Source organism: Prosopis cineraria, unplaced genomic scaffold (genome assembly GCF_029017545.1).
Source record: "Prosopis cineraria cultivar Desert tree isolate PC_DT_omini unplaced genomic scaffold, ASM2901754v1 PC7, whole genome shotgun sequence".
Taxonomy (NCBI): Eukaryota; Viridiplantae; Streptophyta; class Magnoliopsida; order Fabales; family Fabaceae; genus Prosopis; species Prosopis cineraria.
The window spans coordinates 38,573,252-38,590,174 of NW_026555338.1; the positions used below are offsets into that span (position 1 = coordinate 38,573,252).

The 16,923-nt window shown below is 34.3% G+C and overlaps 1 protein-coding gene across 1 annotated transcript; it reads right to left on the reverse strand.

Moving 5' to 3' along the window:
- Positions 1-1,900: 1,900 nt before the first annotated feature.
- LOC129315507 (pumilio homolog 2-like) lies at positions 1,901-8,770 on the reverse strand. Its single transcript, XM_054959249.1, is given in 10 exon segments — positions 1,901-2,316; positions 2,503-2,677; positions 3,343-3,537; positions 4,055-4,165; positions 4,248-4,342; positions 4,345-4,459; positions 4,574-4,681; positions 4,777-4,918; positions 5,010-6,562; positions 7,556-8,770. Coding segments are annotated over 10 exon segments (3,165 nt in total). The 5' UTR covers positions 8,189-8,770; the 3' UTR covers positions 1,901-2,278.
- Between the last annotated feature and the right edge of the window lie 8,153 nt (positions 8,771-16,923).

Here is a 16,923-nt window from a genome sequence, read left to right on the forward strand (position 1 = left end):
CAAAGTCCGAAATAATTCCTAGGCCTCACTGTTGGGAATCTTGAACAGTAAATTTGAAAGGAACATAAATAGAAAGTTACGTCTGATTTATTTCCAAAAATGGTAAATAGAAGAGATAAAATGCAAGAGCGCAAGAATTCAAGATCCAAGTAATATCGACTTGGAGGGATAAAGAATTCAAGATTATAAAGAGAAAGAATGTTCAGAAATATGCAGCAAACGAGTGAAGAAAAACGTAGATATCGGAAAGAGGGAAGAGACCAAGAGTGCAAAATAATACAACTTCTTTTTGCAGACCTCTACCCGTCTTCTGTAAGCGCATTGCTTCTCGTTTCGAGTTTTCCGACAAGCCAATTCTTCCATCTCTATTCATTTCATTTCAAGTCAAAGGATGTTTACTTGGATCAGTAACTGACTTGTTAAACCACTTGATTTTTCAATGTTTTTTGGCGAATGAGTGTGACCATATTTTTATCATTATTATTATTATTATTAGAAAGGCTAGCTACAAGCAAGGGAAAGTCAAGAAATAAAAGCAGGGGAAAGATCTTGACCAGTTGAGGTATTTCCTCTACTTTGGTCATGCAAAACAAGATTAGTACAACCATTACACGATAGAAGCACTTTCGACCCAGAAAAGAAGGATAAAAGCCACTTCATGAATCGACATTTTGAAGCAGAAAGGAACACTTCTTGTTTTTTTTTTTTAAATTACATCAGTTTCACACACACAAAAAATAATTATTATAAAATTCATTGACAAAGTAAACTGAATTACATTAATAATACATGCAATTTAATTTCATTATCAATAAACTTATAATAATTAATTCTCTTATGTAAAACTTCAATATAATTTTTTTTTGCCTAAAAATAAAAAGCCAAATGCTTGCCCCAATTAAAGATAAAGTCAGTACCTTTATTTTGCCCATTTTTTAACATCAAAATAAGTTGTAATGTAAAAATAAAAAGTCAAAACATACATTTAATCTTGTAACTTTATACTTTTTTTTTAATCCCATAACTTTATAAAGTGTTTTTATAATCTTTTAACTCTTACACTATTAATTTTATCTCAACAAATTTTTACCTTAAACTTTTAACTATTAACAAAGCATTTTTAAATGTAAACATATTAAATTTATTTTTTTTTAAATGACGACAATTGACACAAAAATATCTTTTGAAACTTGTAATGTTAAAGGATTTAAAAAATACTTTAAAAAATTAAAGAATCAAATTAAAACCATGTATAAAATTAAAACACTAAAAATATACTTTAACCAAAATAAAATAATTTTTTTTAGAAAATGTTGGTACTCCAGAGCTATATATTCTTATTCATCAATTTAGAGGACACAGTCAATAAGGCTACCGACAAAAGCATAACAAGAAAGAAAAATCCTGCCTCAATTAATTGGCCTAAACATGAACAGCTCTCCAATTTTTTAACATCAAAATAAGTTGTAATGTAAAAATAAAAAGTCAAAACATACATCTAATCTTGTAACTTTATACTTTTTTTTAATCCCATAACTTTATAAAGTGTTTTTATAATCTTTTAACTCTTACACTATTAATTTTATCTCAACAAATTTTTACCTTAAACTTTTAACTATTAACAAAGCAGTTTCAAATATAAACATATTAATTTTTTTTTTAAATGACGACAATTGACACAAAAATATCTTTTGAAACTTGTAATGTTAATGTTAAAGAATTTAAAAAATACTTTACAAAATTAAAGAATCAAATTAAAATCTTGTATAAAATTAAAACACTAAAAATATACTTTAACCAAAATAAAATAATTTTTTTTAGAAAATGTTGGTACTTCAGAGTTATATATTCTTATTCATTAATTTAGAGGACACAGTCAATAAGGCTACCGACAAAAGCATAACAAGAAAGAAAAATCCTGCCTCAATTAATTGGCCTAAACATGAACAGCTCTCCATCAGGCAACATTTTTGTACAGTCACGTCAACGTAAAAAAACTAGCTCAGAATCTTTATAATCTCTACACCCTTAAAAGTCCTTCCTATAGTTATTTGATCTACTCTGCAGAGGCATCAGCTGTATTCAAACATATGGACCTTGTTTCGCTTAATTTTTATACGTATAAACTTAACACTACAAAATGTACAGTTCTTCATTACAACTGAAAACTTTATTGCCTATCTCGACAGAAGATAGGTTTTTCATCACCTCTTTTAGATGCAGGAAAAGCTCACACTCGCCAAAGTTAGCTGTACAAACAACCTTTTTATATGCCCACCTAAGGAGGATGAGGAGACTGAGCAGCTATTCTCCTTTCTGCAACAAAAATTTGATATGGCCATCTCAAACAACAGACTTGCACTAGTTTGCGTATCAATCAATGCATATTCTATATATACATGCATCCACATAAGCATGCACCTGTAACCCTCAGAGATGCTGCCATACTAGCTAGATACCAAAGTAAGCGAATCAGAAATATCATGGAGTAAGTGAGTGTACCTCCAGCAGCAACTAGTTTCTCTACGCGTGCAACAATATGCTTTCCATAAGTGTACTTTTTCAAAGCATTCAAATGAACCTTGATTCGTGAAAGAATCAGCTCACGTTGCTGGTCATCACAAGTCTCCAGCACCTTTTGCACAACATAATTTGCAAACTGATCTTTCATCATCGCCTGTAAATTAGAAGAGGAGGAATGTAGTCTATCATTATTAAAGAATTAAGACACACCGGGGATTGCTGCTCTAATGGAAGACTAAAAAGATATTGATAGCAATAATATTTAAAAAAAAAATTCCTCCATGGAAACTACATTGAGGTGTCCATATACTCCAAGATTAAATATGTGAAAGCAGATCAATAAATCATTCTTATGTTCCAGTCTGAAGAACCTCAGATGCAAAGTGAGACAGCGTCAACTGGTAGCTATCGCAAGACTTCACATTAGATTGCATTTAACTTCATGCCTCTACGAACTTCACATTAGCAGCAAACTAGTGACTAAGAAAACCAGTCACGGATAACCAGGATTTAATCACCTCTATCGGAATGCTTAATTCTGAACTTAGTGAAGGAAATATATGACAAAGAAAGCAGGAGTCCAGGTTTTGCAATGAGCTCAAAACAACGACTTCCTTTTCGCTCCATGATGGAGGGGGGAGGGGTATTAAAGAATCCAAACCCGAATTAATCACAGGAAACAAGACACTCCCAACATCAACAACCACAGTCTCTCAGAAGAATCAACTCAAACATAAAATAAGCATTGACTAGTTGCCACAAAGAAAAAGGGAAGGATTTGTACATTATCAAAAAGCAACAGAAAATGTATAAAGAAACCTGAAGGGGCTCATTTTCATCCGTGGAGCCAAGCATCTCATTCACTAGTAACTGGCGTTCAGAAGAATCTCCAAATGTCAAACACTTCTCTACAACATTGGAGGCAAACTTCTGTTGACTCATTTGAACTATCCTGCCAGCTAATTCCTTTATAATAGCTGAACGCTCATGTGGCTTTCCATGTTCTAGCACATGCTGTTATTAAGGATAGAGTAAGACAGCAAAATGAAAGACCACTTTGAAAATATAAACTACAAGATATATAGATGTCGGCAGGAAGTGTTATATTAACAGCTAGAACAAAAACAGATGCCCAATTACAAGATAACAAACCATCGTGCAGAGTGTATAAAAGTAACAATGTATAAGGCTTTCCATGATACATAACATAAAGCAATGTATTCAAATTCAATAGAAAAGAATTACAAAAGTAAATTGATAAGTAGCAACCACTCCAGACATTCTTTAGTGAAAAATGAAAATTGACAAGTGACGAAAAAATAAACAACTTCAACCAATATAACCAGAAAAGGGAGAAAAAAACTTCAAATAGAAAGTTTCACATCACATTTTTCTCTCAGAACAACTAAATTGCAGCAGAAAGTGACTACTAAACTGCACCAAAGTTGAAAAGAAGGATAAGCATAGTTTAACCTCCATACTAAATTGCAGCTACAAGTAGTCTAAACTGAGAGTAGTTAGGAAAATTAACCTGAACGACATAATTTCCATATTGATCCTGAGCTAACATGCTAACAGCTCCTAAAATCTCATCCATAACTTTCTGTTGTGTATTAGCATCTTTGCAGTGCTCCAGTACTCTCTGCCAATTAGAAAAGCATTATTATATGGCCATGGATTTTAAATGCAGAATAATCATAAGATGAGCAGTTTAAAAATCCTGCCTGTATAACCCGGCAACCATATGGATGAGTTGAAAGTGTCACAACTTGATCAAAAAAGGTCGAGACAATGAAGTGGATTGCATCTTCGGGACATATTCTATACACTTTTGAATGACATGGTTTCCATTCTGATCGCGAACACAGCGCATAACATTACCATCAAGCTCTTGAACCATTTTTATCTTCTGATCCAGATCAACAACTTCTATGGCCTAAAGAAGGATGCAGAGTAGGAGAAAGAAACGTTAAGTATGAGATATTGAGAACATTATGGATATAGAACCATATTATAAAATTTCCATTGCTAAAACCCAAGCTATCAATACCTTTTGGATCACACGGCAACCATACATTTGAAGGCTAAGGGTCAGAACATGGCCAAAAAGCTTGTTAGCTAATTCTCTTCTCTGGGGTGCAAGTCCATGCTCAAAAAACTGGAATATACCAACAATAGTTCAAAACCACGTCCAAGAATAAGCATAAAAAGAAAACAATCAACATTACATAAAGAAAATGAATCTCATCTCACCTTCTGAACCACATAATTACCAAAGACATCAGTCATCAAAGCAAGAGCATGTGGCATAATTTCCTGATAAACCATGTTTTTTTCCTCTGTAGTTGCTTGTTCCAGCTTTTGCTGGATAAATCGACTCCCATATTGATCCGCACTGCTCAAAAGAGTAAATTCATTAGCTTTAATTTTAAGGGATGAGAGCATAAAAATTGAAGCATCAAGAGACTAACAGACTAAATGTATACCTGAACTCAACAACATGACCAGAAATCTCGGAAAGCTCAAAACATTTTGTTTTATTACTTTTAAACTCTTCTAACAAGGATGAAGCAAAGGTTTCATCCATGTTGACCCCAGCATCATCTAGATGCCATGGTCCCATGACACCCCCAGCTAAATTCCTCATCCCAGAAGCAAAACGCATATTCAGCTCATTGTGCCTCACAGGACTGCCAGATCTAACTGGAGAAGTGGATACCACTGAGTTTGCCATTGGACTTCCTGGATAAGACAAACCAACACCAAATGTAGGATTTGCATAGTAACCAAGATGATTGGAGCCACCTGATTTATTACCCAGAGGAACATTGTACTGTGACTTCTGAGGTGAGAGCATAGCCCCAAGATATGCTTTTTGCAGTTCAAGTAAGTTCATGTAAGAGTTACCCAAGTAGTTCCTGTCCACAGAGGGGTCATTAAGAGCAGCAAGTTGTGCTGCAGCATACTCAGATGTTCTCAAGTACTGAAGATACATGGGATCAACAAAAGGAGCTTGAAGAGCAGCACCTGCAATTTGATTTCCCATCCTACCTAGACTATGTGCATCAGATGGAGTAGCACCTCCAGAAGCCAAACCACTCTCAAGAATTCTGGATTCCATTCCAGGTGCTGCCATTGCTGATGCTGCAGCAACATTTTCAAACAGGGGTGGTAGATTACCGGTGCCAAGTTGGTTAGCCATCAAGGATCCTGATGCTGGATTTCCGGCATAGGCAGTGAGACCAAAATTAGTAAATGATGAATTTGTGTTATCTAAAGGCTGGTATTGAGCTGGCAAACTGCCTCCACCACTAAAAGGAGATGTAGGTGACCCCTTGAAATATGCATTACAGGAAGGAACACTAGACTTCGGCAATTCAACTTGCCTATCCAAGGATAAGTTGATGTCAGATCCACTACCGTTCCTTTTACTGGAATCAGAGTATGATGCTTTCTGCAAGTGCACTGATTCAGACTTCTTTGAATACACACGTTGCTTGCCATGATCTTGACTTCCTTGAATACCAAACAGATATCTTTGATGATTATCAACATCTGACTCAACCTGTGAAGGTAAATGGTTATCCCTGTCTAACACACCATCCGCTGACAAGTTCATACTGGACAACGCAGCCACCAGATCTGTAGACTCACTTATGCCAGATGAAGCACCATTTAATGCATCAGGACTGGTAATACATCTCTTCTCTACAGCAGAAGCTCTCCCCCCTCCAATAGGTGTAGGGCAAGGACTGGGAGCCCTCACAGCAAGCTGCGGATCAGGAGTGGTGCTTCTTGATAAGGAAGATCCAAGAGCAGCAGCATAAGTATATGAAGATGGCGGACCAATATGCTGAGCTGTAGATGATCCCTGGACATTTGATCCAGATCTTAAGGTATCAGTAGTTGTGGAATCATGGCATAAATGAGCCAGCTCAGCTTCAGCCGAAGCTATCATATCATCATTTTCGTTGAATGCATTACGGCTGGCAGGACGAGAAGGAAGGCCATGGACAGGTGTGTTACGCTCCAAATCATCCTGCACAGTTACTACTCATAATGAAAGGTAGAAGTAACAGGGTAACAAATACAGAAGCATAGGGAATTAATCAAAACAGAATTGTGTTAAATTTGACTAAAATTGTCAACACTTAGTAGCAAAGAAAAGTTTTGCCACAACATTATAACTCCATCAGAAGGTTATGCTCTGCAATCAAACTTTCAATACGCAAAAAAGAATTTATCATCAATTCAAACATATAATAGGCTGAATGGTATTATGTAAAACAAAGATCATGACAATGTAATTAACATATGCTCTGATGCTTTAAAACTATAATACAGTAAGATTTACAAATGTGCCAAAACATATTAATTGCAGAACTTGTGGATGTAAATCCCACACCTGCAAAAATATCGCATAAGATAGTCAAGTCATATAACATTATGAATTTCAACTTCAATGTGATTTGAAATATTTTACTATTCCCAATTAAACTCATTTCGAAAGAAACAAGTCTACTGGAATAAAAGGAATGTACAGAACAATAACTACCAATTTTCAGCTAGTATTGTATTAAAAAAGGTCAACTAGTACAGAACACTTGTAGATGAGTATAAGGTAGAATTTAAAAAGTAACTTTGACATGAAGTTCAGATATTAAGTTATGCCCGCCATACTCCAACACCATCAGCATTAGATATAGGTAATACCCACTGACTTCCAAAAATAAATAAAAACTCATTCATTGCCACAAAGCATGTGTCATTTAATACTGATTGAACCGGGCTTATTTTTTGAACGAGTTCCAAGCATAATTTGCACATTTCAAATAAAGTTATATATCAAAACATTGAAAGCATAGTTATACAAATATATAGTTCAGAACAAAACAAGTCAAAACCAGTAGCACCCAAGCAAGATATGCAACACAGAAAACAAATGCCGCAGAGTCAAAGAGTTAGGTGTCATGCTGAACCAGTTAAAAAAATAAAAAATAAAACAGAGTGCAAGTAGGAAGTAGGAAACCACCTGAAAAATCTCTGCAAGGCTCTTTTGCTTGCTTCCAAGTCCTAGACCTGGCAAACCGATCAGTCCATCACCACCCCACTCAGCCGAGCCTCTTAATTTTTCATTATCTACCTTACTCTCTTGTTTTTTAAGGTGAAAACCTGGAGGAGTTGAAAATAATGATCTGCTTCCATTATCATCAGCCCTATTAACTTTCCGCCTATCTCCAATTCCACCGACGACAGATGCCCCCCCTTTTAATCTTTGTGCAAATCTCCAATCCTCCTTTGATAGCAACGGAGGTGGAAGCCGGGGGTTCAAATTCACATTTGAGTAATAGTATGAAAGATAAGCTGGATCGGACCTAAGCTCTTCCTCAGAAGCGAATCCATTTCCATGTTTACTGCGGGGAAACTCAGAAAAGACAGCAGCAGCACCGCCTCCGCCGTCAAATAACCCTCCTACTGCACTTAATGAACCCTCAACAGTCGGAGGCGCTGATCCACTTCTATACAAATTGAGCTCACGTTCACGATCGTCAGCCTCCTGACGACGTTGCTCGCGAAGCAACATCCCAATCTCTTTCTCCAATTCATCTCCGAATGACCCATCGCTAGCGCCAAGCATCGGTCTCCTTCCCAATTCAGACAACATTTTAAAAAACTGAAATTGATCATCAGACTTTCAACATCTGGAAATTATTCTCAACCCGATACAGCTTAGACTGATCACTATCCATAACCAATAATATTCAAACCCTAAACCCTAAAACAAACCCAAAACCGAAACTTTTGCCATCTAACCGCCTAAACCTCGTATAAACAACTTCATAAATGCTTAATTTCAGCTGCTTCATGAATATTGAACCGAAGTCATTCCTGAACTCACAGGAAGCACCTGAAGAATCTACAGGAAAACAAAGATTTCGAAAAAGAATTTATGTTTACCTGAATCGGTTTCCATAATTATTGAAAACCAATAACTATTCTTAAAGGATGTTATGTTGTTCATCTCATGTCTATAACAAGTATTGCAAGAACTTTATAATTATGGTAAGAAAAGTGTGGCAAAAGAAGAGAACAAAAAAATTAGTGGGACGAGGATTGATGAACGAAGATCAAATATGGGAAGAATGAGAGAACAGTAATGTAAGAGATCAATCTGGCGGCTATCGGTTCTTACAAGAACCCTTAGGGTTTTGTTCCATTTTGGAGTGGATTAAATACAGGGAGCGATGGCAAACCCAATTTATATTTGGCTTTGCTTTCTGAAATTTGGGTCCGAAAGTTTCCATTTTTCTCAATCCGGGAAATATCCAAAATATTTTATTTATTTCCTAAAAGTTAGGGGTAATTGACCAAGTGATAACCGACTGATGTAGTAGAATCGCTGGCTGTTTTATTTCCTGGTTTTCCAGATGCGAGCGGCTGACACGTTGGCTTATTGGATTCGTTGGTTCAGTAAAATTGGGTAAGTAATGAGTCCAGTTAACTTTGCGCCACTTCATTTTTCCCAACTTCCCACCATTCTCTGTTGTTTTTACTTCCTTCGCCTTTTCCCACCATTCTCGGCTTCCAGCTCCACATTCTGCGCCCCTAAACAAATTTCCCTTAAAAAAAAAAAAATTGATTCATATTCATTCTCCTTCCGCGGCGAAAAGAGAAACCCAAATTTCCCTAAATTCAATGCTAGGTGGGCAATTTATTGACTTGCAGAGAGCTAGCTTTTCATTAATTTAACTGAAAATTGCTGACCTTTTACTCGCCGAGCCTGGTGCTCATAAATGGGCTCGCCCTAACAGAAAAGGCCATTCCCTAACGTAAAAAGTAAAAAAAAAAAAAAAGGCCCTCATTAAAAATAAAGATGGGGTGAATTAGTGCCGTATATATTTCGAATTGAGTTGGATGCCCCTTGTTTTCGTTCGGAGCTAACTCTGGTTCGCAGCTGCTCCATATTTCAGAAGCTGGCATAGAACTGCACATGTAGTAATTCATCCCATGTGGTGGTTTCTTAAGATTAAGATTATTCACGACTTTTTTTGTACGTAGTCTTTATCGTTCATTAAAAATGGGGTGAGATGGGAAAGAGTTCAAGTTTTACAGAAGCCGTGAATGTCAAAGGTTCACATCGTGCATGGCTGCATAGCGAAAGGAACTAGTGGTAAAATTTCGTTAACATTTCCATTCCAGTGATTAATAATTTCAGTGACGCATCGGTAGAGAGACATGTGCTTGTTAACTGAACGAGTCCAGTGTGCTGGAATTCAGCTAACAATCAAGTGAGCTGTTTAATCAACATGAACATGATGGTGAAATGATGGCGGGTGAAACAACTCCGAGACACGATGGAATCTCACAGTGGGACAATATATATGGAATCCTTGATACTTGTATGCTTGAGAATCATCAATAACACAGGGTTCACTTGGTTCTGGACTTAATTTATGTAAGCATGTTTTTTCCCCTGAGAATGAGTGTTCAATTACTACTCCTTCTTGTTTTATTTATTGAGCAGAGAGAGAAAATTTTTTTATCTTATTTATAAGTTACTTCATTAAATTTTCATTGTAAATTTTTTCATTTGACCTCCATTAAATATTAGAGAGAAAAAATATATTATTAAAATATGTATATTTAATAGGGACAAATTTGAGAAATTATCAAATTTTTAGACATAATTAATATAATTTTAAAATTTTTCTTGGTTATGATAAAACATGTTAGAAATGCTTTATAAATAAGACCATATGAGTATATAACTTGCTAATTTAGCACTCCCTTTGTACTCAAATTATGAGACACTTTTAAATAAAATCTCGCATATCAATAAACCTTATTAAATACATTTAACAATCTAATCTTTTTAAAATAAAGATATAAAATTTTAAAAATACTCATAATTTAATATATTGAGAAGAGAATTAATGAATATTAATTATAGAGAAAGAAAAGATAATATTAAAATTAATGCATTTAATAAAACTTTAATCTACTCAAAGTGTCTTATATTTTAGAATAGAGAAACTTTTAAAAAAATGCCATATAATTTGGGACGAATGGAGTATTATTTTTGTCTGAAAGTTGATATTTTTAAAATAAATATTTTATTTCTCTTTATAAATTATTTTCAACATATTTCACCTGAATCAAGAAAAAAAATTAAACTCATTAATTTTGTCTATAAATTTAATAACTTCAACATCCTTCTAAAATACGCATGCTTTAATCATATATTTTTTTCACTAGCATTTAATGAAAGATAAAAAAATGTCATAAAAATTTAATAACATAACTTATAAATATAACTAGATAGTTTTCTATACATTGCACGAGTCGGAATTAAGGAGTAAATATAAGTTATAAAAACATGGCATACCTCAAAGGGGTGAAAGAAGTCAAAAATGATTGAAAAACAAAACATGTACTGTGATACAGGGTAATGCGCCACAGCTTGTGCACGCTGCGCCGCAGCATGTTTCTCTCTGTGCCTCATGCCTCAAGTTAGGCACCATGCGCAACGGCATGTTGCATGAAATTTATATTGATTCTGCTGTCATTTGACAGTAGAATCGAGGAACTTCTGACTCACCCTGATTCTCCGTCCGATGTCCGAATAACGTGATTTAAATGTCTACAAAAAGCTCTTTACATAAACTAGTTAATGGCATGGGTTTTACTTTCAAAACAAGTCACGCTCAGGAGTTGGACACCGAACACATTTTAACCACTTTTCAACACTTTTGCACAAAATGGGTGTCTAAAACCTTTAACAAGTACCAAAAACTTTTCCTAATACTTGGACCATGTCAAATGAACCTAAGACTACCAGTACAACACGTCATAAGCACTAAAATATTATAATAATAAAAATTCACTTCTCAACCCCATTTTACCAAAAAGAGGGGGAGGTAAATTATCATTGTATCTTGCCTAAATCATTTAAAACATTATTTCTACACTCACACTAGTATCTCACACTAGTATTTTAGCCCTATAAACATATATATATATATATATATATCAATATACATAAAGATTAAGGGCCCAAAATATCAATCTAACATTTCTAGCAATAAAATAGTACAAGTGTGAAGGCATAGATCCTAGAATTGATAAATCATATACCATTACACAATTAAATTTAAATTAAAGGCATACAATAGGAATATGTTAATTCCTCACCTCTTGAGTCTTCTCCCTCTCAACACCAGAACTAAAGTCTAAAAAATGTCAAATGAAAGGGTTGAGTCCAGCCACTTAGTAACTAAGGTTAAACCTACCTTATGCAGTTATTTGTCAATTATAAACCAAATACATGCACAAGGAAATCAAGTATGCAAAACAAACCCATATATATCACAATTTATCATTATATAACTTCTTTAACTCTCATAACTAGGTGCATTGTCACCATATTCTCATATGTATGACATGACCCATACTCATGCAACTTGCCACTACTTAACATGTGTGACATGCATGTATATTTACTTAGGCAAGGATTAACCAACCTTATATCCTCCTTATTTTTTCAGACTGGAATTGTGGGCTATAACACTGATTAGGGCTCCATTCGTGTAACTAAACTACCCAAGCTCACCAATTGTGAGGTGTGACCTAACTAAAGATCACAGGACTCACTCTTGAACCATGGCTTTCCCCATTCTCAAATCCTTAAGGTGTCTCATACCCTAGGCTATTCTCCTCATTGAACCGCTGGAGATAGCTAGATTTTAGTCCGTCAACAAATTATGGGACAATTCTTTGACAAACTATGGGACAAGGCTATTACCCTGTGCACTGGAGGGCAGCCTAAATACCATATAAATTTTTCTCTACTCCTAATCCCTAGGCAAACTCCCGTCATTGATCATGCCATAAACAATACTTACTTGTTCTCACTTTTTTTTGCTTTCATGTACTCACAATTACAACAACACATTGAGCTCATGACCTTGCATACCCAAGTGTGTATTCTCATCATTTTCTCAAAATTCATTTCTCATTAACAAACAAATACCTCTACATGTCATCACATTCATTTTTAAAAAACAAAAGCATGTTCATAGTTAAAATCCTCTTGACTTCGCATTTTGTATTTTCAAGTCAAAAATAGCTTTTTCATGCACTCATTAAAACTAATATATAGTGTTTACTTTAACAATCAACCCCATGCATGTAACATTCACAATTTACATTCAACAATTAATTAACAATCAGTTAACCTATGATTACCCAAAGTAGAGTTTTTTCCCGATTACCTCAAACCTTTGAGAGATTAAAGGTTTACCCCTCAATCAACTAACTTCCAATCTTGAATTTTCAATCCAATAGGTGACTAAAAGCCTAAAACTATAATAAACCAAGTTGAATTCCATCAATATAATCAACTCAAACATTTGAACCCTCAACCTCTACTTCTAAATTGCCCAACATTCTCTCTACAAGAGTTGGAGCATATCCATTCAGTTTAATAATTACCTTTAGTCCCCAATAGTATTAATGAGTCATTAAATCCCGTTAATCTATCACAAACTTTCAACCACCTAAAATAAATGAGATTTTCGAACATTAATGTTGTCCAACAACTCAAGACATCAAAACTCATTATACCTAAGTTTAAATACTCTAATATACTCTCATTAACTCCATTTAAGTCAACAAATTCAGACCCATAATCTATATAGACTGAAATTCTACTTTTATTATCAAACCCTAACCGTAAACTCTTAAATATGGAAGAGATGGGGAGGTTAATGAGTGTGATACTTACCTTAGGTGTTTGTAACCTTTAAAATACTCCCAAAGTTGTCCCCAAGTAACAAAGCATTGGCACGTCTCTTCGTTATCTCTTTTCTTTTCTTTCTATTTCTGTCTCATTTCATGTCTGATAAATTATAGACATGATGCATGGCACAGAGAGATCCTCCCTTCGCTCAAAAATGTCTATGCACCATAGTGGACAATCTCCACATCGTGACATGTGACACAACAATATCAACTCTTCCTTTTCTTCTCCTTTTGATACTCGGGTGGCTGACCTCGATACTGGACCCACAACTAGAGCTGAAATACCATCAAATATAATTATTAGACCTCTCTAGCCACACACCACTTCGAATTACTTAATTACCCTAATTAGATTTAATTAATCAGGAATTAAAACTTGGGATATTACAAGTTGCATGAATATATAGTATACATGCATCGCATGATCATTGGCGGGAATTTGCTTAAGGAGAAGAGTAGATGGTTAAATTCACGTGGCATTGGCAATGACCATTAGAATCGAGAATTTGTCTTGGCATCAACCATTGGAATCGAGAGGTAGCCCGTGTCTCATGGTTGATTTGAGATTGTCACACTGATTCTACCGTGGACTCGAATATAACTAATTTCCACCGATTCATAAAAAAGCTAGATTAGGGGTATAACATCTTATGGTTATTAGTATTTAGGGAAACTGAATTATATAAGTGAGTGAGTTAACCCTCACCTAGTAGCTCCTCACAAATGAAAAGGCTAGGTTAATCCGTGAAGGACATAGCCACATGATAGCTACTGGTGTCATATCAGAGGTAACGTGAGAGTATAAGGTTGTCATTCGATTAGGCATATAAATCCAGCCACGTGATTATTAGTATTGTGGTTCGGTATATGCTAGGGGTGAATAGTTAGTATTATTGTGATCTCACAAGGTGTATTAATATTCTATGGATATATACATATGCCTTAAGCCCAGTCACATGATTGTTAGTATTGTGAACTATGGCCAAGTCCATCACATGTGTTGTATTTATATTACCTATTTGTATTTGTTCATAATTAATATGCAACTGTATAGATTAGGTGAGATTTAGTTACTAAATGGTTGTACTCACCTCTCAATTCTCAATATTTTTAGGGCTTAACTCATTGGATCCAAGTTGGAGAAAATATGCAGAGGCTTAAGATTTGTAGAGTAATCCTTTTGTTTGTCTCTCTTTGTTGTTTTATGTGTGTAAATGTTAATACAATTGCCAACTAGGAGTTACATGTTATTTTTATACTACTTGCATTACAGTAGCATACAACTTGCATTTTTTATGCCCTGTGATAGAGAGTCATGGTTGTAAACTGATGGTTAGGGCTAAAATATTTATGTAAGTAGAAACATGTGTATTTTGAATGATTTGAAATGAAAAGGATGGTTTTATGCATGATTTTCCTCTCTTTGTGTTTTGTGAAAATTGGGGTTGAGTGGTGATTTGAGAAATACATGTTTTTAATTGTGTATGGTGCATTATACAGGTCTACTAGAGTCCATTGAGTGTGATTGGATTGTTGATGTAGGCTTTTAGCATGTGAAGTTAAGTTAGGACACCATGGTTATGAAATTTTGGTGAAAAAATGGTATAATAGATTTTGATATCTTCCTTTTTGTAGAAAATGAATTTGAGTGTGAAACTTATGCTGCTAGTAGAGTTAGGAGAAAGCTTGTGTAGACACCTAAACCATCTCAATCGACGTTGGACAAAAATTTAGGACATGTCAAAAGTTTGCTTTCACTATTGTCAAATGACAGTAGTTATTGCTATCAAATTCATGCAACGCGCCTGGGCGCGTGGCACCTCACATCATGGTACATGGCACAAAGGTGAATGAGTTGTGAGACATGTATTAGAAGCCATGGTGCATTGGTAATTTTCTACACAAAACACTATTTTGAGTTTTTAAACTCATTATTTTGTATCCCATGTGACTTTCAAGCTTCCGTATTTGAGTATATCAAGATTTTGTTTGAGATTGAAAATTGATTTTTGAGATTCCATTATAAATGATTTGAAAATTTTTCTCATTTGTGTAATTTTACAACTTTGGTTATCTTTTAAGAGTTAATCCCTTAATTACCTTGATTATGGAGTTAAATGTGATTTAGTAAGGGAGACCTTATAAAGTTGATGTCAACAATCAGGAAAATTTAAAAATAAACTATTCTTGAATCAATGCTCTCGTGAAAGTAGACTGAAAATATATGAAATGAAAAAATAAATTAAATTTCATTAATTAGGATATTTGAAAAGGCATGGGAAAGTACATTAAATGGAGAAGGATAATCGGATAGAATTAATATTAATGATAAGGGAAATTTGAAAGTGGGACTACTCTTGAATCAATGCTCCGATGAAAGTAGACTGAAAATATATGAAAAATAAGAAAATAAATTAAATCTCATTAATGAGTCAAGAGAGATTTTCATATTAATATTGGCCCAAAATTTATTAACCAATAAGAGTCAATTTTTTTAACCAATTAAATTGAAGCTATGAGAGTTGAATTCTTCAAGAAGTATGTGGATGAACTCGACATCCTCTCCTTGACATTGGTCGGAAAGAGGTGTGAAACTCCTCTACCTTGGCTGTCTAGCTCTCCATTGTTGGCAACAAACTCATTTAGGACAATGACTAATCAATAATCCATTAAGGCATATGAGACTGAGAGACATAAAAATATTCCCCTATTGGGAACAAAAACTCTCTAGTAGGACTTAAGAGTATGAGAAATAGTATAGTTAATATTCTTGTGATAGATGACTCAAGGAAAAATTGAAGTGAAATTTAATGCTTTCGTCTCCTCAAAAGATAAAAATCAATTACAATAAATGAAAAATTATATTAAATTTTGATAACCAATCAAAAAAATATTCAATCACATCAACTGTTGAAGTAGTAATATTAATATTAGACTAAAATTAATTTGATTATACAAAATTAATGGACCAATGGGATAAAATAATTAATAATATACCAATGTATGTTGATTGATGAGGGAAAAGAAATTTGTGACCAATCACCTTCCTTCTATAAAATTTATAGATATATATTCATATTGATGAAAAAATCGTGTCCCTTGGCCTTGTAAATAAAATAAGAGGAGATGCATTTGTTACTCTATGTTAAACAGCTAGAGACAGTGGTGTCCTCCAATTCAGGGTTTTAAAGTTTAATTAAGGATTCAATGCTATATTGGAAAATAAATTTAAACATTTGGAAGGAACAACCTCCCATTAACACACTTCTCCTTCTTCTTCTTTTTTGGTTAAGAATCTGTATACAATTGATTCTACAGTTTCAAATTATATAAGGTCGCTTGAATTAAATTAAAACCCTAAGATACCTGTGATTACGCAAAAAGGAGTAATATCAATATCTAGGAGGAAGCAAGCTTTTTGGATCTAATAAGCAAAGAACAAAAATAGCTATGGGACATGTTGACATCTGATCTAACATGTTGACATTTGATCTAAGTTGTAACATCTCAATTTAAATTTTAATAGTTAATTTGGGTTAATAGAAATTTAAAAAAAATAATATTTAGAGGTAAGAAAATTAATAAGAGATGATTATTAAA